At 36.7% G+C, this 22,035-nt stretch overlaps 1 protein-coding gene across 2 annotated transcripts in view; it reads left to right on the plus strand.

The window, feature by feature from the left end:
• MAST2 (microtubule associated serine/threonine kinase 2) overlaps positions 1 to 22,035 on the plus strand; it is a 196,910-nt gene that overhangs the window by 74,391 nt on the left and 100,484 nt on the right. For both annotated transcript variants that reach the window (XM_069479909.1, XM_069479908.1), the window contains exon 4: positions 7,024 to 7,055. In XM_069479909.1, coding sequence (XP_069336010.1) covers positions 7,024 to 7,055 — 32 coding nt within the window. The remainder of the gene's footprint in view (positions 1 to 7,023; positions 7,056 to 22,035) is intronic.

Raw genomic sequence — 22,035 nt, forward strand, 5'->3', positions numbered from 1 at the left:
AAAATTGACCAGTACAGTCTCTCCCTATCTATCCCCTGTTGTTTTTTATACTCTGCTGCTTCATATATTTACTGTATTTCCTCAATTCTAAGGCTCACATCTTTTTACTTTTTAACAGCTTTGAAATTATTTTGTGTTATTTTTGATGGTATACTTTAATTGACAGTGCTTATTTTTGTTTGCTTTAAAAAATTTTTTTCTTGTTAGTACCTACTATAATGATATCTCTTGCAGTTAATAGTTTTTCATATTTTTTGATGAAGTAGTTTGTTACTGCACTGGCCCTTGAAAACATTTGAGTTTGTAACATTTATGTCTCACTCTAAAGGCCTCTACCTTTTTAATTCTCCTCCTTTCCCTTTTCTAATGTCTTGAAGATCTCTGTTCCTTTTGATTTTGTGCATTGCTTTTAGTGAGTTGGTACCTGTTTGATGTGCTTCCTTTCTGTGTCATTTGAGATTATTTTCTTCTCCATTAATTTATTTGAGATGTATAACATTTATAAATTTTCTGTTGTATAACCACTTTCACACTTTAGGAGTAAACCCAATTCAGGCATAATGTATGATTCAGTTTTTAAAAATGGTCATGAGTGTGATCTGATCTTCCTATTTTTCATCTTAAGGTAGTTTTGGTACAGTTTATATTTTTAGAAGTTTATCTATTTTGACTATTTTGTTATTTATTGAGAAAAATTTATGTTATTTGATTGCTCTCTGTCTCTGTCTCTCTCTCTCTCTTTTTTTGAGACAGAGTCTCACTCTGTCACCCTGAGTAGAATGCAGTGGCGTCAATCATAGTTTGCTGCAACCTCAAACTCCTGGGGTCAAGTGATCCTGCTGCCTCAGCCTCCTGAGTAGCTGGGACTACAGGGTTGCGCCATTGCACCCAGCTAATTTTTTTCTATTTTTAGTAGAGATGGGGTTCTTGCTCTTGCTCAGGATGGTCTTAAACTCCTGACCTCAAGCGATCCTCCCACCTCAGCCTCCCAGAGTGCTAGGATTATAGGTGTGAGCCACTTCGCCGGCCCAATTGCTCTCTTTTTAATCTTTGTTGAGTCTTTTCATGTATTCCTCTTTATATTTCTAATATTAGGTATTTAGACTTTCTTTTTTTCATGGTCAATATCAGCAGTTTTTTTTTGTTGTTAGTTTTTCTAGAAACCATCTATCTCCTCATTTCATCGTTATCATTATTATTTTTATAGAGACAGGGTCTCTATAAAAGTATGATGTTCACCACAGCACCCTCTCCTTTTATTTCAACCCTACGTGTTATTTTGCTTTTGGTTTATCTCTTGCAAAGACATATGGTAGGTTTTAAAAAAAAATCCTGTCTGTAATGGTAAATTTGTCTATTTACATTTATTTATTTATTTATTTATTTTTTTGTTTGTTGAGACAGAGTCTCACTTTGTTGCCCAGGCTAGAGTGAGTGCCGTGGCGTCAGCTTAGCTCACAGCAACCTCAGACTCCTCGGCTTAAGCGATCCTACTGCCTCAGCCTCCCGAGTAGCTGGGACTACAGGCATGCGCCACTATGCCCGGCTAATTTTTTCTATATAGATTTTTTTTAGTTGTCCATATAATGTCTTTCTATTTTTAGTAGAGACGGGGTCTCGCTCAGGCTGGTCTCAAACTCCTGACCTTGAGCAATCCACCCGCCTCGGCCTCCCAGAGTGCTAGGATTACAGGCGTGAGCCACCGCGCCCGGCCTATTTACATTTATTGTGATTAATGATATATTTGAACTTGTTTCTGCCATATTATTTCTTGTATTCCGTGTCCTGCATTTCCATATCTTACTGCCTCTTTTCTTTTTTTGCCAAAATATAGAATGTTTTTGTTTTCTTATTTTCTTTTTCTAACTCTACTGATGTATTAGAACAAAATCATACTTTTAATTAATTCCCCTCTGGAACAACATAAAGGACTTGCCTCTTATTACCTCCTCCAGACTTACATACTATTTTTGCCAAGCATTATAGTTCTTTCTTTTTTAAAAAGCTCTACATATTAGATATTTCTATTATTGTTGTTATTTTATACAGTCCGTGTTTATCGAGATCTTCATACATTTACTAGTTTTCTTACTCAATATTCCTTTTTGGATCTTAAATTCCCTTCTGGGACTGTTTTTTTTCTTCCTAAAGTACATCATATAGACATCCTGTAGTATAGGTATGTTGCTAGTAAATACTTATGTTTGGTTAAATGTCTTTATTTTGTCTTTGACCTTGCAAGGTAGTTTATCTGGGTATATAATTTTATGTTTGTAGTCATTTCTCTTACACTTTGTACGTACTATTGAGCTCTCTTGTTTTCCATCATTACTATTGAGAAATATACTGCCAATGTAATTGTCATGCTTTTGAAGTTTTATGGATCTTATTCTGTGGCTCTTAAGCTCTTTTTGTCTTTGGTGTTTTTCAGTATTATTACCATTTACCTAGTCTTGATTTAAAAAAAAATAAAATCCTTCTTGGGATACATTGTGCTTCCTATGTATACGCATTCATTTCTGTCAGGGGCTTTACAAATTTTTTAGCTATAATCTCATCAATTATTATAACTTTTGTGTTGAGTTTTTGCCTTCCGGTATTCAAATTAGACATGTTGAATACAAGTGCTACACACAAGAGTATATACTGTATATTCCATTTAAATAAATTATCAAAACAGCAAAACTGATCTATGAAGTTAGAAATCAAGATGATGGTTTTCCTAGGGGAGTGGACGTAGCGGCTAGAAGAGGGAGCAGGAGGAAGCTTTTGGGTTGATGGTAATATTTGTTTTCTTTGTTCTGGCTGTTGGTTATACTAGTGTGTTTAGTTTGTAAAAATTATAATCATATGCTTATGTGTACTTTTCTGAATTTAATTGCATTCCATTAAATAGTTAAAAAATATTTGTTGTCTTCTTTAATCCACTGGGAAACTAAAGTATAGGATGGTGTTAAACAAAATTTATGGGAGGCCATTATTTTGGGCTAGGCTTCTGCACCAGGCCCCAGCAGACCGGACCAAAGCAAAGCAAACCAAACCAGAATGGAGTCACTCCTGCTGAAACAGGCCAATTAAAACAACAACAATGACAACAAAGCCCAGGAGATGGAGAGCAAACAGAGTGGACCCAGTTTACCTGAGCCAGCATGATAGGAAAGTTCCCTCTGTTTTAATCCTATAAGGAAAGTGAGTTTGAAATGGCCCCTTTTTGTTCCTTGTTTTTGCTTTCTTCAGCCCTTTTTTTTTGCCTCTAAATCCAACTGCCTATGCTCAGCTCAGTAGAACACCCATTCTGTTTTGTAGAATGAGATGTTACCTGATTCTAGAATTGCAAATAAAAGTCAGTTCAATCTTGTTGTAAGTTTGTCTTTGGACAGTGGTGTTGTCATCAGCAGTGGATTCTGAGTAGGCCCTGGAATGTTGTTCTCCACTCCTACCCTCACCCCAAGCAGTGTTATTTATGTTAGTCACACTATGTGGGTTTAATTATGAGTTATATTGAGAGACATGTAGTCTTTTAGTGGTAGAGAATGCCTTTTTTTTCCCCTCCTTGATTTTAAATGTTAGTTGAAAAGTTATTTGTCTCCAAAACCCAACCGTCTGTCTACTTCCAATGGAGTAGAAGATTGAGATACGTTTCTTGGAGCCTGTTAATTTCCTTCTCCAGGGAGAGTGCTGCTATTGCAGTGAGAAGAGGAATAATTACGTGTGTGTGTGTGTGTGTGTGTGTGCATGTGTGTATGAGTGAGAATTCCATAGAAAGTGTGAGGGAAGCCTAGGGAGTGAGCTACCATAGGCAGAGACAGCTTTGAACCATAGTAATCTCAGTTTTGGTGACAGCTGACATAAAGGACAAGCACAGCCTTGTGACTCTTGGCTTGCATATTTACTTGTGGGGGTAGTGATTACTGCCTTTGGACACTTGACCTTTGCCTTTTCTTTGGAAATATTTTATGGCTTTAGTCATTGTGAATAATGAGTAATGCATATAGGCAGTAATTCCTCATGGGTCTATGTGAATGACACCATGTCATTTTTTATGTAATACCTTTATAAGTTTGCTTTGTGGACAACTGAAAGGCAGTGAATGGTTATTTAGGATTTAGTATGTACGGCTTTGCAACTTCATTTTATAGTTCAAGATCTTTTATTTTGCTTAATACAGTCATATATTATTTAAAGCTCTCTGGAAAGTATCATTTTTGGCAGGAAATATCAAAGTGCTTCACTTTGAGGGAAACAATCGGTAATAAAATTATAGAGACTGTTAAAACAATATATTCCTTGAGTGTTGGGGGTAGAGTGATGGGGAGGCGGTGTGTTGGAGGGGAGGTTAGTTTTTGGAGACTAATCCTCATACATTAGCTGTAGAGCTTTGCTGGTGGTGGGTCAGATTAGAAAAATGCAATTTCTCATCACTAATGATAACCCAAAGTGTCTCACCTTAAACTTTTAAATGTATTTTTGTATTCTAGCCTTAGGGTAACTTTTGTGAGATAAACAAAGTAGGTATTTTTATAACAGGTGTGCAGGTAAGAAAAATGAGATTTAGAAAGATTTAATGACGAGTGAAGATTTTATGAGAAAGTGAATAGCAGAATTATTTATTTTGTTTTGTTTTGTTTTTGAGACTGTGATGGTATCGAACTCCTGGGCTCAAATGAACCTCCTGCCTCAGTCTCCCAGAGTGCTAGGATTACAGGCACATGCCACCATGCCCTGCTCAGAATTATGTTAAATATTTTTCTAATTCTGAGCCCTGGGTTCTTTTCATCATGTAGAAATATCCTGTTAGTATTATCAAGCTGTCTTTGCTGTTCCTCAAACTCATTTGATAATAAGACCTATCATTTATAGAATAAAATACTTTCATATGCATTATTTTATTTGACCTTTACAACCACTGTATCTAAGCCTTTGAGGTAGGTAAGATCCCAGGTCACCACACAGTTACATGTTATTGAGCCATGACATGAACCTAGTTTTCTGAACTTCAAATTTTGTGCTCTTTCCCACATTTCTTAATTGTATAACATAAATACTCTGTCATGTAACCTGTTCTCAAGGTGATGCCCTGGAAATTTAATAGAACAAGCAAGTGGTCAAGAAGAGTGAAGTATGTTAGAATTACATAGGAGTACCATCCTATATGTATACTGGTTTCACCCTGGGCTCCTGACCTCCAGATCAATTTATGCTTAAGTGTCAATAAGTGGTGGTAAAACACTGCAATGCCCAGAATGATAGTAGTGGTGAATTTACTACATGGCAAAGGCAGATTTTTGTGCATCTTAGCAGGTTCGTTTGTTACCAGAGCTGAGGAGATGTTTGCATTTGGGGATAATGGTCCTCTTATGACCAGTTAGTAAATGGTATTAAAGAAAAGAACACTTACAAAATGTTGGAGAGGGAGGGTAAATTGGTACAATTTTTGGGAAGCAATTTGGAATATCTGACACTTTATGACTCAGCAGTTCCATATCTAAGTGTATACTTCCAAGAAACTTTCTGTACATGTGCACTAGGAAATAAGTACAAGAATGTTTATGGGGCATTGTTTTTTTTTTTTGAGACAGAGTCTCACTCTGTTGCCCAGGCTAGAGTGAGTGCCGTGGCGTCAGCCTAGCTCACAGCAACCTCAAACTCCTGAGCTCAGGCGATCCTACTGCCTCAGCCTCCCGAGTAGCTGGGACTACAGGCATGCACCACCATGCCCGGCTAATTTTTTCTATATATATTTTTAGCTGTCCATATAATTTCTTTCTATTTTTAGTAGAGATGGGGTCTCGCTCTTGCTCAGGCTGGTCTCGAACTCCTGAGCTCAAACGATCCGCCCACCTTGGCCTCCCAGAGTGCTAGGATTACAGGCGTGAGCCACCGCGCCCGGCCAAGGGCCATTGTTTTGATGGAGAAGAAAAACATGGAAAGAAAATTAAATTTCTGGCTGAGAGAGGTGGTCATGCCTGTAATCCTAGCACTCTAGGAGGCCAAGGCAGAAGGATTGCTTGAACTCAAGAGTTTGAGACCAGCCTGAGCAAGTGTCTCTACTAAAAAAAAAAAAGAAAGAAAAATTAGCTGGGCTTCATATTGCCCACCTGTAGTCCCAGCTACTCGGGAGGGTGAGGTAGGAGGATTGCTTGAGCCCAGGAGTTTGAGGCTGCAGTGAGCTGTGATGACACCACTGCACTGTAGCCTGGGTGACAGAGTGAGACTCTGACTCAAAGAAAATTAAATTTCCATTTACTAGAGAATGGATAAATAAATAGACTGGACTACTGTCTAAAGATTAATGAACTGAAATGAAATGTATATCTCCCAGTTTTCATGATATTGACTCACATCAGCAGAGATGAATACATATAATATGAAACCATGTATTTATAATTTAAAACAACACTAATTATTTATGAATATTTATATAATAAAATATAAAGATGCATATGAAAAAGATAAATAACAAATTAAGAATAGTTGTTAAGTGAGGACTGGTGGGAGCAAGTTACAGGGGCCCCAATTTTTATTATGACGGTTATTTCCCATGCTGCAAGTGTATGTAGTTATCTCTTTGTTATATTACTTTTTATACTTTTTTAAAAATTTTTATACTTCTTTGTCTAAAATATTTTCTAATACCCTTCCTCCCCCCCCCCAAAAAAAATTCCCATTTCATTCCCTTTGTATCCTTGCCACTGATAATGTGAATCCTTTACAATTCATCAGTGGTTAATGGCTGGCCCAAAGAGTGCCTGGAGTCTACACTGGGGAGATGGTTCCATCTAGTGGGAAAAGTGTTGGAAGTATTCTTTGAGACATTCTTTTTAGGAAGGAAGAATAAAAGATAATAGTTAACCCGACTGCTGTTTATTTCACTAAAACTTAAGAAACAAAGAAAAGATTATCATTTAGAAATGCTTAGTCTTTGCTGTTACTAAGATAATTGCTGTAGATCTCCTAGGACATATAGCCAGACAGGACTCAGATGGGTTCTCCGTCTAACTTGTGTATGTTTTTGTTTTTCAGAAAGAGTTGAGCCTTCCAAGAAGAGGCAGCTTGTAAGTAGATGATTATTACCATTATGATTATGATTATGATCTGCTTAGGAATCTCTCTTGGGAACTGTTTTCAATATTACTTGGAAGAATGCCATTCAAGAATTCTTTTTTTTTTTTCCTGTGCACTGCTATCTGGGCCAGGGAAACCAGTGGGTCAGCTGACTTCTCCCACTAGGTCAGATCTTCCCCTCTTCCCTGTACCTCCCCACTCCAAATCTCTTTCCCTGTCTCAATTTTTGCCTAGCATTTTGGAAAAGCTGCCACATAAATATCCATCACAATTTTATACTTGTGTTTGGGGATTTACTGAATTTTAGTAAATCCCCAAACACAAGTAAATCTTAGTAAATCTTATCTTCTTAGACTCCAGCTAAGAAGATAAGAATATTCAAATTAAAACTCTTTGCATTTACATCTGTCCCATAATGTGGTGCTAGGGGGAGACCAACTTTTCTGACAAGATGGGCCAAGTTTGGAGACTAGGTCGAAATAGGTCCTCAACCTGGTCCCCGCTCCCCCACTGGCTTCAGGGTAAGGGGAAGTTATTAGTCCTTGTCCCTAATAAGGGTATATAAGAATATAATTTCTTGTATTTTCTTGGGCTGCTTTTTCTCTAAGAATTCTTTTGGAGTGCTATTAGAAATTTGGCCAATCAGAATCACATGGGATGCTTGTTAAAATGCAGAGTATGAACTTATTGAATTGGAATCTCTGTGTTGGACCCCAGGAACCTGTATTTTATACACCTACACCACACCTACACTTACCGTGATTTACTAGTAAAGCCAAATTTGGGGAGCGTAGAGTTGTGATAAAACAATGGTTTTGAAACTTTTCATTGAAGAAACATGGGATATAATTAAGGAGGAGGACACAATATTATTCATATTTATTTATTATATATATTCTATGTTCACATCATATGCATTTTAAAAACATATGAAACAGTAATTCTTTCTGTTACTTTCTATTTTAGGATTTTGTTTTGAGAAAAGGCTCTAATGACTAATTTGTCCTCTGAGATTTTTTTTTTTTTTTTTTTTGAGACAGAGTCTCACTCTGTTGCCCGGGCTAGAGTGAGTGCCATGGCGTCAGCCTAGCTCACAGCAACCTCAGACTCCTGGGCTCAAGCGATCCTACTGCCTCAGCCTCCCGAGTAGCTGGGACTACAGGCATGCGCCACCATGCCCGGCTAATTTTTTCTACATATATATTTTAGTTGGCCAGATAATTTCTTTCTATTTTTAGTAGAGACAGGGGCCTCGCTCATTGCTCAGGCTGGTCTCAAACTCCTGACCTCGAGCAATCCACCCGCCTCAGCCTCCCAGAGTGCTAGGATTACAGGCGTGAGCCACCGCGCCTGGCCTGTCCTCTGAGATTTTTGTGAAGACTTTTTGGCTGGTTTATGAAAGCTTATTGTGGTTTAATATAAAGAGACTCAAGTTATGAGTCAGAAAAGTCCTAACCAGGCAAAAGCACCACCAGGGCTCTTAATGGGATAATACTCCAAGTGGGCACACATAACTGAAAGAGAGTGGCTTTTCAGCATCGTATTCAGCAAATATTTATACTTGGTCATTTTTCTGCTACTTTTGCCACTTTTTTTCTTTTGGTTTGCTCTGTTTGGAAGCTCTCAGAGATTTGCCTTTTCTTAAGCTTAAGTGAAATAAATTAAGGCCTGAGGCAGTTAGCTTCTTCCAGAAATGTGTGTCTCCAGTGAATGGAGTTACTGTGAAGAGGGAGATGGAGACATATCCTTATTTTTATTTGATACCAGAAGAATATTTTGGTCATTTTAGTGTTATCTAAAGTTAGGTCTACTCTAACTGCCTTAAAAATGTTTAATTAATAAGGATCAGAAATAGGCTTTCCCTTTCTTTTTGATAAAATAACTCATATTTAAACGATTGATCACTCAATAATACACACTAATACCTACTATGTATTGGGCATTGGTCTAAGTTCTAAGGTTATAAGATTCAATTAGATAAATTCTTCTATTTTGAAGAGCTTACATTTAAGCCAGAAGTTCTTCAATACAAACAGTATCTTTTCTTAGCTCTAAAATTGGAGGAGTAGAAAAAGTTTAGTTCTGGAAGGAAGTGTGGAAACATGGATACTAATCTAGGCTTTGTCACTAACAAGTTGTGTGTGGCTTTAAACAGAACTACCATTTCTGGCCAGGCATGGGGCCTCACGCCTGTAATCCTAGCACTCTAAGAGGCTGAGTTGGGAGAATGGCTTGGAGTTGGAGGTTGCAGTGTGCTACCGTGACGCCACTGCACTCTACTCAGGGCAACAGAATGAGACTCTGTCTGAACAATAAAAACAAAAAAAAGAACTACTATTTCTGGACCTGAATTGCCATACCTGTAAAATGAGGGGATTGGCTACTTGATCTCCATGCTTAGTCTCTCCAAATGATTGAAGTTCCATGGTACTTTTTCTTCATAGAGCTAGGCAAATCTTTGCTTGGAGTCTGTAGTAGGAGGCAAAGTACTGCTTAGCATTTGTAATAAAGAGTCCAGAGAGGTAAGAACCACAAAACATATGTGTTTGAAATAAATTTAATTAATACAAAGTTTATAGTAAGTGTGGAGAAACTGATGTTGATAAAATGAGTAACTTCCCATTTGCCTCATTGTTTCTTGCCCTTGTAGCCTAGTCTGGAAAGTTTAAGAAGTTTTTATAATTGTCCTCTAAGTCTTGGTCAGAAAGAGAGGGGTATTATATTACATTTGTGTTCCTGTTTGCCTCTTTTTCAGAGTGGCTCTCTCTAGAGCAGATCCTATGGCATGCCCATTCCAGGTATAAGGCCCATCTCCTTTGGCATACTTCTTATATACTTTATGGGCAGAGAGAAATTTGGAGTTTGCAGCTAGTTTGGTGTTCTTGTCCTTGGAGAGTTAGTTTCAGTTAATTAACCTAGCATAATTTTGAAAGTAGCTGAGTGATGTAAAATGAATGAAGATAAGTAATTTTGGAGGCTCTCATTATTATGCTGTTCTATTTTTTCCATGTAATATGGTAGTTGCATTAAAATGGACAGGAGCTCATAGATTTCTAGACATATGTGATATCTTGGCATTATACAAAGTATACATTCTTCCATCCAATAAGTAGTTTCCCCAGTGTCTCCAAATTGGTAAGTGCATGTGTAGCATAGAAATGAAGAACTTGGGCTTGAAAGTTAGGCAGACCTGGATTTGAGTCTTGGCAGTACTGCTTTCTAGGTGGTTTTTGGTAAATTTGGTTACTGTGTTTTGTCTTTTTGCCTCCATTTATTTTTTCATTTACTCAAGTCAATCCATTCTTCCGTGCATCCATCATACTATATTTATTCTGTTCCAATTATGTGCAATTATTCTAGATACTGGAGATATAATAGTGAATAAAGCAAAATCTCTGCACTCATGGAGTTTCCATTCTGTTCAAGGGAGAGACAAACAAAAACGTATATATTATAGTATATCATATTGTACTGAATGCTATGAAGAAAAATAAAGCCAGATAAGAGATAATGAGGACATATGTTTTTATAGGGCAAAGGTTGAGATTTTAAATTTTAAATTGTATTGTCCAGGAATTAATTTTCTCATTAAGGTGACATTTGAGTAGAGAATAGGAGTGTGGAATGAGTGATGTTGTTATACATATGGTGATGTGGTCAGATTAGGGAAGACAGCTACTGAATTCTAATATGAGGAATGAGAGCATCATCCTTGCCCACGATAAGGGCTTTGTCGGGGCAAGTTGGATATGAAAGTTCTTTTGGCCTGGCGCATGCCATTTATTTTAGATGCTGCTTCCTGAAATTAAATCATTTTCAGTTTTAGAAAGCTATTTCACATCTAAACCCATTTGGGTATTTTTAAAAATGCATTCAAAAATCTCGTTTAGAATATCAGGCTTGAGGAATTTGATAACTTTTTGTTCAAAGTGTCATATCTGTGGACAAAGATTTTGAAGATTTTTTTTTTTTTTTTTTTTTTTTTTTTGAGACAGAGTCTTGCTCTGTTGCCCAGGCTAGAGTGAGTGCCGTGGCGTCAGCCTAGTTGACAGCAACCTCAAACTCCTGGGCTTAAGCAATCCTGCTGCCTCAGCCTCCCGAGTAGCTGGGACTACAGGCATGCGCCACCATGCCCGGCTCATTTTTTCTATATATATTTTTAGTTGGCCAGATAATTTCTTTCTATTTTTAGTAGAGATAGGGGTCTCGCTCATTGCTCAGGCTGGTCTCGAACTCCTGAGCTCAAACGATCCACCCGCCTCAGCCTCCTAGAGTGCTAGGATTACAGGCATGAGCCACCGCGCCCGGCCAGATTTTGAAGTTTTAAAGTTATTTTTATTTGTTTACCCAAGCTAGAGGAGTATTGTATTTTTCTTTTTCATAATGGAAGCAGGTCTGAATGGTTTTTCTTGCCCACTGCTGTGGAGGGGCCCTCTTTTTGGCAATTCTTTTCAAACAGGATTGCTTCTTTTCAAACAGAATTTCAGCACCAATACCTAGGCCCTACATGGAAGCTTGATGTAAATAGTGTTTGTGTCTCTACTTACCCTGAAAGTCAAGCGTTTCTAATACCCATTGCAATGTAAGGTAATTTTCTTCGTATTTCATGAAATATCTTGCTTTATTTCTTAGAGGCTATGAGTAGCCAGTGGAGGTAAAGAATGGATTGTAGGAGTGAAGAGGTAACAGCAGCACCCATCATGGGGTGGGGTGTGTGTTGGTATCATGGGCCTTTATTCTTAGAGCCCTGGGGAATAGTTTCCTTTTTGCATTGTCAGCTTATTCATTTGGGCAGTGGACTTGGATACGAGATGCTGGATGGAAGTAAATGTCTGGTATCCGCAGTAATAGGCAGTGGGCAGGGAGGAGTTCTTGGGGCTCAAGGATGTGATGTGTCAACCTCTGCCCCTGTGAAACTGACGCAGTGTCATGTACTTTCCCACTCTGATGCAACTTGATACCTGGCCCAGTGCTTCTGGAGAATGTGCTAAAAAGAGATACCACCTGCTACATACACATAGTAAACCCTTTGTGAAGTATCATTGGTATAGGATATGGGGCTTTAGTTTTTCTGTGGGACTTTGAAAATTGGAAATTTTGGTACTTTTAAGGACTATGAAGTCTAGAGTGATAGCTTTGTATTACATTTTTAAGAGCCTGTCTTTTAAAAATTGGTGTTATATAGCAAATGATCTCACTTAGGTTCTCTATGTGTCTGGTTGGAAGGCAGGACTTGGCAGAGCTTGGTAGGGATGGAGCCATAGTTATCACTAATTTCCCTACAGAAACCATTTTGTTGTTAAAAAATGGACGTGGTTGTTGGTGAGCTGAGAATGTGTGGACACAGGAACTGAAATTCCTAAGAGCCTATTTTTGTTACTTTTAGGTCGAGAGTAGCTATTATTATGCCCATTATTCCCACATTTATATCTCTAGACCTTGCAACTGTCAAGTCACTGTAATTTACTTGGGCATTTCAGACATATCAACTTTAGCATCTATGAAACTAAAGTCATTGTCTTTCTCAATAACCGGCTCCCCTCTTATTCTCTAGCATATTAAATGGTACCACTTCCTCAAGATAGAAAACTTATTCTTGTTGCCTTGCTCTTCCTCTCCCTCGTAAATCTTATATATTATTCCTCTCAAATATCTCTTAATTACCTTTCTTTCTTTCTGCTGCCACTGGTATGTCCGCATAGTGCCAGCCTTTGTAATCTGTTGCCTCTGCTCCTGCCATAACCTAACTGGCCAGCAGTTCTTTGTCTAGGATTGCTCACCCACAGTCTATCCATCCATTATGCAATAGCCAGGAAAAGCTTTTTAAAGTGCAGATTTGATTATTAGATGTTTAAACTTCTTCAGTGAATTTTTTATTACTCTTAGGGGTCACATCTGATAATCTGCACTATCTGGTTCCTATCTTTGTCTCCATGTTTTACACACTATGTTCCCTGTGCCTGGGATGTTCTTTCCCCCATCTATACCAGTCCAGTTCCTGCTTATCTTTCAAGTCTCAGCTTACATTGTTCTACCTTATGAAAGGCTTTTCTGACTATGCACATACTTTGCTGTCCCTAGACTAAGTTGGGTTTCCCAGAACATACTTTCATTAAATTCTGTACTTTTCCTTTATAGCTCTTACATCAATTATAAATAAAGAATTATTTGTCTGTCTTCTCCCCTTGCATGGTGTGTTAGTCTGCTCGGGCAGCCATAACCAAATACCACAGGCTGAGTGGCTTAAACAACAGAGTTTTTTCCCATAGTTCTGGAGGCTAGAAGTCTAAGATCAAGGTGTCACCATGGTGAGTGTCTGGTAAGGGCTTTCTTCCTGGCGTACAGACAGTGGCCTTCTTGCTGTGTGCTCATATGGCCTTTCCTTGGTACATGTGCCCATGGGTGGAGGGGTAGATTTTCTGTCATCTTCTTCTAAGGCCACTAGCCCTATAGGATTAAAGCACCACCTGTGTGATTTCATTTAACCATAATTACTTCCTAAAGACCCTATTTCCAAATATAGTCAAGTTGGGGGTTAAGGCTTCAACATATGAATATTGGGGAGACACAGTTAAGTCCATAGCAGGTGGTAAGCTCCGTGAGGTCAGGACCATGTTGTGTGGTATAGCATTTTATTCCCAGGGCCTAGAATAGAGTTTAACACATTGTAGGCAACCATTTGGGCCTGTTCCAAACATGGGTATGGTCTGTCACAAATAAAGGTATAAATGTTCAATAATTTTAAATAGAGCTAACAAATTGTAAAAATAAATGTGTTGTATCTTCCTACCTCTAGATATATAGTTTCATAAAAACAAATTAAAAATATATGTGTAAAGGTATTGATTTTTTTAAAAATAGATGCATTAACTTATTATTAATAAGGGAACCTGGTGGATATAACAGCCAGTTCAAAGAAGAGGTGAAAGAAGCACAAATTTATATGGAGTAAAAGAATGTTGAAATGAATTTATTAATGGTTACAAAATTGCATTTTTCCATGGGGAGAAAGGAAGTCAGTTGAACTTCCACTATACAGAATTTATTGGCATGTGTGTAGATAAGAATTTTGCATCGCCATCAGTTATCTGTAACTTAATAGAGTTGTAAAATAGCTCAAAGGCAATAAAAGACTAGAACCAAATAAACCAGAAGAGTATTCTCTAAACAGTACATAGTTTTCCATTGGAAGTACCCAGTAATCTTTCCCCCACTATGTTTTGCTTTTTCCAAATTTCCATATAGTCCTTAAACTTTTCATCTAAAATAATCTCACATTGCTTTTCAGCCTTTTGGCTAAGATCACAGATGTAAAATCTCAGATGTTTTTGATTATAAAATAAGGGTGGTCTCATTAGGTCTGGCTTGATTATTTGCATAGTATAGCAAGAATGTTAATTTATCACAAGGCTTTCTTAAGTTTGCTTTGCAAAGAATCTCAGATTGGACTTCTTAACGGCCTTAGTTATTTGTATTTTGAGACTAGGAAGTCAAGCCTAAGAAACTTTCCATCAGATTTCACCTGCAGTACCTATAATTTTGGGTGAATTCCTGTCTTTTGAAGGTCCCCAGCATATCCTAAGGGCCTGCCAGGGAGTGATCTTCCTTACCATCTGTAAGACTGGACCCTGTAAAGGCAGGTATCAGGCCAGTTTTCCTAGGGGGGTGGGGTGTAAGTATCGACTCTATATAGTCAACCATAGTTCCTTAAAAGTGCCTTGTTATACCTCATTAAATGAGCGTCATCATTCTCAAATGTGACATTTCAGGCAAGCCATTGGCTGTACAACCATTTTTCACAATTATGTTCTGGTAAAGCAGAGAACAGGTTCTTATTAAACCTATACAAATTTACTATTGCCTTGAAAAGTAAAGAGACTCAGGAAGACTTTCTCAATTCTGGGTTGGAGGGAGGGTCAGTAGAATCAGCTGTGATTTAGGAGTGTCTTATTTTACAAGAGCAAAATTTACTAAATTGTTAACGGTTATAGATAGCTTAAGGAGAAAGAGAATGGATTCTCTTATATATTTAGAAAATGGACATTAAAACAGCATTTCAAACAAATAACTACAGTCATCCCTCATCTGTTTATTCAGTCCTGTGTAATTATTTCACTAGGTCTTAGGTTAGTAGTCTGCTTCTCAACTAAAAAAAGTTCTGTAAATTCTGACTCAGTCCACTGGAATGATCTGGAAGTTGTCCAGTTTTCCAAGTGATGCCGTTGGAAGCTGTATCCAAGAGTCTATTCTTTGATGTGTCAGTAGTTTTTAAATACCTACTACAGTCCTTTTCCATGGAGCTCTGAGGCAGTCCTTTGTTGAAGATACAGACTCTGGCTTCTAGTTGATTGCAGAGCCTTCACACAAGTATCAGTATAAAACAGAATCTGTTTGTAGATCACAGAGACTTAAAATGCCTGTGGTTAATTTATTACTAATAGCAAAATGTCTCTAAGAGTAGTTTTTTTCAAAGAAGACAATGAATGTTATATCAGATTTATAAAATGTGGGTGAACATAATTTTTACAGGAGAAAAAATCTTAATGTGTAGCATATAATAATCTAATAGCATGTTACACATACCAAGAACATACTAAGAATATACTTAGTGTGTTTGGAGTAAGTCCTAGACATCTATATTTTTCTAAAACTCCACTGACCCAGAAGAGACTAGATTCAAATTTTTATAATAAGATTGTTACTAAGTATTTTAGATAATAACTGAAATTAAGGTTGAAAACACTAAACTATTGTCCTAAAATCTGGCACAGCACTGTCAGGACTTATAAACAGAAACATATTATAGATAATGAGGGCATTGACAAATGTCTAATAACTTCCCATTAACCATGCAATTTCCAGAATATTTATATTAACAGCATTTTACCTGTACAAATTTAACCTAAGGAAGGCTGAGCATCTCTTCTGATTAGACAACTTTTCCCACGAAATTCATCAATAATAAAATATCAAGTAAACCTAATTGTTTTAGCACCTCTCTAAAAAGATGAAAGAACACATCCTTGTGTTTTTCCCAGTGATGCTCTGGGATATCTCAGAGATAGTTTTAGGCATTAAAAATATATTGAAAGCTTTATTTTATTATAATCTATATTTAGGATCTGATTTTGGGAAGGCAAAACTTTAAAGAGTTGTTAATGCAGACACTTAAGATAGGATTGTTGGTGCTTGAGAAGTAGTACCTGGTTACTTATTTAACCAAAATGATGATAAAACATTTAAAAATAAACATAGAAGGTAACACAATTTTCAATAACCATAGTTTTTCACGAGGAACCATAAGTTTTTGTTTTCTTAAATAACTAAGGGCATAATAAATCAGCATAAAGCACAGAAAACTTTTCTAGCAAGACACAAAATATTTGCTGTTTAGGCATATTACACAGAAAAAAGAATAACCTTTAATACTGTAGTTGAAGGCAGCAAACAGTAAACCAAGGAGACTGACTTGCCAAAATTGAGCAGACTTCGCTGAGATTTTAACCAGTTCATCGCTTTTCAGACTGGGGTATTGTAAACCATGTCAAACACAATTTACATTCCAAATTTTGTCCTTCATTAGTCTTCGTATTTTGCAACAAACTTATGCTTTACTTGAGGACAGGTTTTAGGGGGTCCTCAAGGTCAGAATTAATTTTATAATAATACTAAGAAGATGTTATTAATGTGCAATGCATTATTTTAATGTCTCAGTTTTCTTTTCTTTTCTTTTGTTTTGGGGAGGGAGACAGGGTCTCGCTCTGTTGCCCAGGCCAGAGTGCAGTGGTGTCATCATACTTCATGGCACCCTCAAACTCCTGGGCTCAAGTGATCCTCCTGCCTCAGCCTCCCAAGTAGCTGGGACAACAGGTGTGCACCACCATGCCCAGCTAATTTAAAATTTTTTTTTTTAGTAACAGGGTCTTGCTATGTTGTTCAGGCTGGTCTTGAACACCTAGTCTGAAGTGATCCTCCTGCCTTGGCCTCTCAAAGTACTGGGATTACAGGCGTGAGCCACTGCGCCTGGGCTTGGTTTCCATTTCTAATTCAGTAATCATTGATAGCCTGTAGAAATAAACTGGGGTCCTCAAAAAGATTTGTTTGATGAATTTTGACATATACATATACCCCCCCATGTAACTATCACTGTAATTAATATGTAGAACGTTTTCATTACCTCAAAGTATTCCTTGTGTAGTTTTGCAGTCAATCCCATCTTCTCCCTCTTGACCCCATGCAACCACTGATCTGCTTTTTGGCACTATAGTTTTGCTTTTTGTAAAATTTCATATAAATGAAAATCATAGAATATATGTTCGTTTGTATCTGGCTCCCTCCATGTTTTAGTACTCCTGTCCTTTTAATGATTAGTATTTCCTTGTGTGACTGTACTGCTATGTGTTTGATGGATATTTGAGTTTTTTCCTGTTTTGGGATATTATGAATAAAGCTGCTATGATTGTTCATGTGTAAGTTTTTTTTAATGGGAATATGTTTTCATTTCTCTTAGGTATATATCTGGGATTGGTCAGACCATAAAATCAATGTGCCAGTCATTGCTGCCACCAGTGGGAGTAACTTAGTCATTAACAAATGTCAAACAAAACCCAGTTATACAGAGGAAAATTAAAATTAAAATAGTGGAAATTCAGCAAACTGTGGATTTACATCTGGGAGCCAACTTCAGATTGTCACTTCAGATTTACTTATCGCAGCCAAGAACCGATGTGCATGGGCAGCCCACATGAGTCGTACTGCTCTGATGTGACTCTGTCAGGTGAATTGGTAGGGTATTTTGGTGGAAGACTTCCAAAACTGTTTAACAGACAGTTAAAAAAAAGTCATATCTCATCCAAATGTAAAATGAATGCATTTAAAGATTAAAGGAAAAAAAAAAACCCAACTCATTTATGATGGAACGAGGCAGATGTTACAACCAGTTTCATTATCAATTTTTATATGATTGAAAATCAGCAAAATAGCAAAGATGACAGTTGAATTAATACTGCACATATGTAGGTGTTCATCTGCTTGAATGAGCAATATAGGCAAATTCATACATCGTTAAAATGTCTGTACTTTTCTTTGGCTTTATTTCAGCAAAATCACTACATTATAATCAAAGTTTTCTCTAAAATTGCGTTCTTTTGACACGATGCCAAATAAAACAGACTTTGTTGAGTGATTTTATTTCTTAGGTTTTAAAAAAATTAATTTCTAGGTAGAGGACATTTGTTCTACCGTGGCAGTAGAAATTGGAATTGGCCAAAAATATTCTTAAAGCAGTATACAGATTTAAAAATAAACCATGAATTTTACGTATCAAATGTTGTAATGAGGTCTTATGATATGTTGTCATTGTCAGTGAAGATATTACATAATATTTTAATATTATCTTATAAATTGCTTTCGCTTATATTGCAGGGTTTTTTTTTTTTTTTTTTTTACCATCTCTTAAAGCAATGTCTAGGGCCATATGACATTTCTTAAGATCTTTAATCTTTTCAGTGCTGGAGTATTACAAAGAAAACCAAAAAGAGCAGTTTGTTCAGACTAAACCTTCATGTGTGGTGGTCTTAAAGTAGTGTATAGATACCAGTTTGGGTATTATTTGTTGATGAATCTTCTTCATAGTCATGTATGGGGGACATGCTCAAGCTAAGCCCCATATTCTCCCCCTCTTGATGTTTCTTGCTTTTGTGTAATCATACTCTCCTGAGTGTAGGCAGTACTTGTGGCTTGCTTCTCATCAACAGAACGTGGCAAAGATGATGGGATGTCACTTTTGTAACTATTACAGTCCAAAAGTAGGTCGTAGACTCAGCATAGAGATTCTCCATACTGATTGATGAAGTAAGCAGCCATGCTGGCAAAGCCCACATGACAAGGGACATTGGCTAGTTTCTAGGAGCAATAAGCAGCAAGAAGATAGGGCCCTCAATCCTACAGCCACATGGAAATGAATTCTGCCAATTACATGAATGAGCTTAGAAGTGGATTCTTCCTGAATCCAGTCTCTATATGAGAACATAGCTCAGGAGACACCTTGATTACAGCCCGTAAGACCCTAAGCAGCAGACCCAGCTATAAGCTGTGCTTGAATTCCTGACTCAGAAACTTTGAGATAATAAATACGTGTTGTTTTGTTTGTGGTAATTTGTTATGCAATAGAAAACTAATACCTCATGCAAACCTACTTTTTCCATTTTCTTGCTTTAATTTCCTTATATTTTATTGTACTATTACTTCTTAATGCTATCTAGTGTGTGGAAATTGTTTTGACTAAAATATTTTTAATCTTTTAAAAGTAAAAGAGCCAAATTTAGACTTCAGACACCCCCGCCCCATCAAATGGTAAATGGTAAGTGTATGTTTAAGTTTGTAAAAGACTGCCACATAATTTTTCAAAATGGTTATACCATTTTATAGTCCTACCAGTGATGTTGAGAGTTCTATTTGGCCCATGTCTATACCAGTACTTGTTACGGGCAGACTTACACATTTTAGCCATTTTAGTGAGTATATACTGGTATCTCATTATGGTTTTAACTTGCATTTCCCAGATGAATTATGATGTCGAGTATGTTTTCCATGCCCCTATTGGCCATTTGTATATCTTGTGTGAAATGTGTTTTGCTTATTTTGGAAAAATGAGCTGTTTGATTTTTTTAAATTATTGAGTTGTTTATGTATTCCCAATACAGATCTTTTGTCAGATATATACAGTCATATACTGCATAATAATGTTTCAGTCAGTGACAGACTGCATATACAATGGTGGTCCCATAAGATTATAAAGGACCTGAGAAATTCACCTAGTGACATTTTGATGATCCTGATCCTATGTAGTCAGTCCTATGCTAATGTGTGTGTTTGTGTCTTAGTTTTTAACAAAAAAAGTTTAAAAAGTAAAAAATAATTAAAAAATAAAAAACAGCTTATAGAATAAGGCTATAAAGAAAGAAAATATTTTTGTACAGGAATATAGTGTGTTTGTGTTTTAAACTAAGTGTTATTACAAAAGAGTCAGAAAGTTTAAAAAATCAAAAAATTTATGAAGTAAAAAAGTTACAGTAAGCTAAGGTTAATTTATTGTTGAAGAAAGAAAAGTTTTTGTTTTACAAATTTAATGTAGCCTAAGTAGACAGTGTTTTTGAAGTCTACAGTAGTGTACAGCAATGTCCCAGGCCTCCTAGGCCTTTACATTCACTCACCACTCACTCGCCCAGAGCAACTTCTAGTCCTGCAAGCTCCATTCATAGTAAGTGCCCTCGTGTTGGTCCATTTTGCATTGCTGTAAAAGAAATACCCGGGGCTGGGTAATTTATAAAGCAAAGAGGTTTATTTGTCTCATGGTTCTGCAGACTACAAGAAGCATGGTATAAGCATCTGCTTCTGATGAGGACTTTGGGGAGCTTCCAGTCCAATTGGAAGGCAGAGGAAGAGTAGGCATGTTACATGGCTTGAGAAGGAGCAAGAGAGGGAAGAAGTCGTACCAGGCTCTTTTAAACAACCAACTCTTGTGTGAACTCATAAAGCAAGAACTCACTCATTATCATGGGGAGGGTACCAAGTCATTCATGAGGGATCTGCCCCATGACCCAAATACCTCTTACCAGGCTCCATCTCTAACACTGGGAATCAAATTTTATCATGAGATTTGGAGGAGCCAAATATCCAAACCATATCTGTCCTATACAGGTGTACCATTTTTAATATTTTATACCATGTTTTTACTGTACCTTTTCTATGTTTAGATACACTATGTGTTAGAGTTGCCTACAGTATTCAGTACAGTAACATGCTGTATAGGTACATATCATAGGAGCAATAGGCTATACCATAAAGCACAGTGTGTGGTAGGTCATACCATCTGGGTTTGTACAAGTATACTCTATGTTGTTTGCACAATAGTGAAATTGCCTAACGACACATTTCTCAGAATGTGTCCCCATCATTAAGTGACGTATGACTGTATATATTGTGACTGTTTTTCCCTGGCTTGCCTTTTCCTTTTTGGAATGGTGTCTTTCAAAGAGCAGAAGGTCTTAATTTTGATATTGTTTACTTTGTGAGTTTTTATGGTTAGTATTCAGTGTTCTGTTTAAGAAATCTTTGACCATTCCAAGATTATGAAGGTTTTCTCCAATGTTTTCTTCTAGAAGTTTGTAATTTTACTTTTTATGTTTGTCTTAGTTCATTTTGAATTAATTTTTTAAAAGTTTTAAAAATTGTGTAAGATGGAAATAACAAAATTTGCCATTTTAACCATTTTTAAGTGTGCAATGTAATGACATTAAATACATAATTACAATGTTGTGCAACCATCATCAATATCTATTCCTAAAACTTTTCCATCACCCCAATTAGAAACTCTGTACCCATTAAGCAATAACACCATTCTTCCCTTCCCTCAGCTCCTGGCAATCTCTATTCTACTTTCTGCCTCTTCCAAGTATTGCATATGACTGGAATTATACAGCATTTGTCCATTTATGTCTGGCTTGTATCCCTTAGCATAATTCATATTGTCTATATTGTCAGTTTTGGTAAGTTATTTTTTGAGTTTTTTGTCTATTTTCTGTAAGTTATAGAATTTATTATTATAAACTGTTCATGCTATTGTTATTCTTTTACGGTCTTTAAATCTTTTGTGATAGTCCGTCATTTATTCCTGATATTGGTGATTTGTGTTTTCTCTCCTTGATTTGTCTCACTAGGATTTTATTAATTTTTTCAAAGAACCAATTTTTGGTTTTGTTAGTTTCTTTTTTCTATTACTGATTTCCATTTTTATTTTTCTTTGCTCTTGTATTTTGAATTTAATTTGCTTTTCTTTTTTTAGTTTTTAATGTGGAGGCATAGCTTAGTGATTTCAGATCTTCCTTTTTTGATATAAGCAGTTAAAGTGATAAATTTCCCTCTAACTCCTTTAGCTGTATTCTATAAAGTTTGATATGTGTGTCTTCA

Source organism: Eulemur rufifrons, chromosome 8 (genome assembly GCF_041146395.1).
Source record: "Eulemur rufifrons isolate Redbay chromosome 8, OSU_ERuf_1, whole genome shotgun sequence".
Classification (NCBI taxonomy): domain Eukaryota; kingdom Metazoa; phylum Chordata; class Mammalia; order Primates; family Lemuridae; genus Eulemur; species Eulemur rufifrons.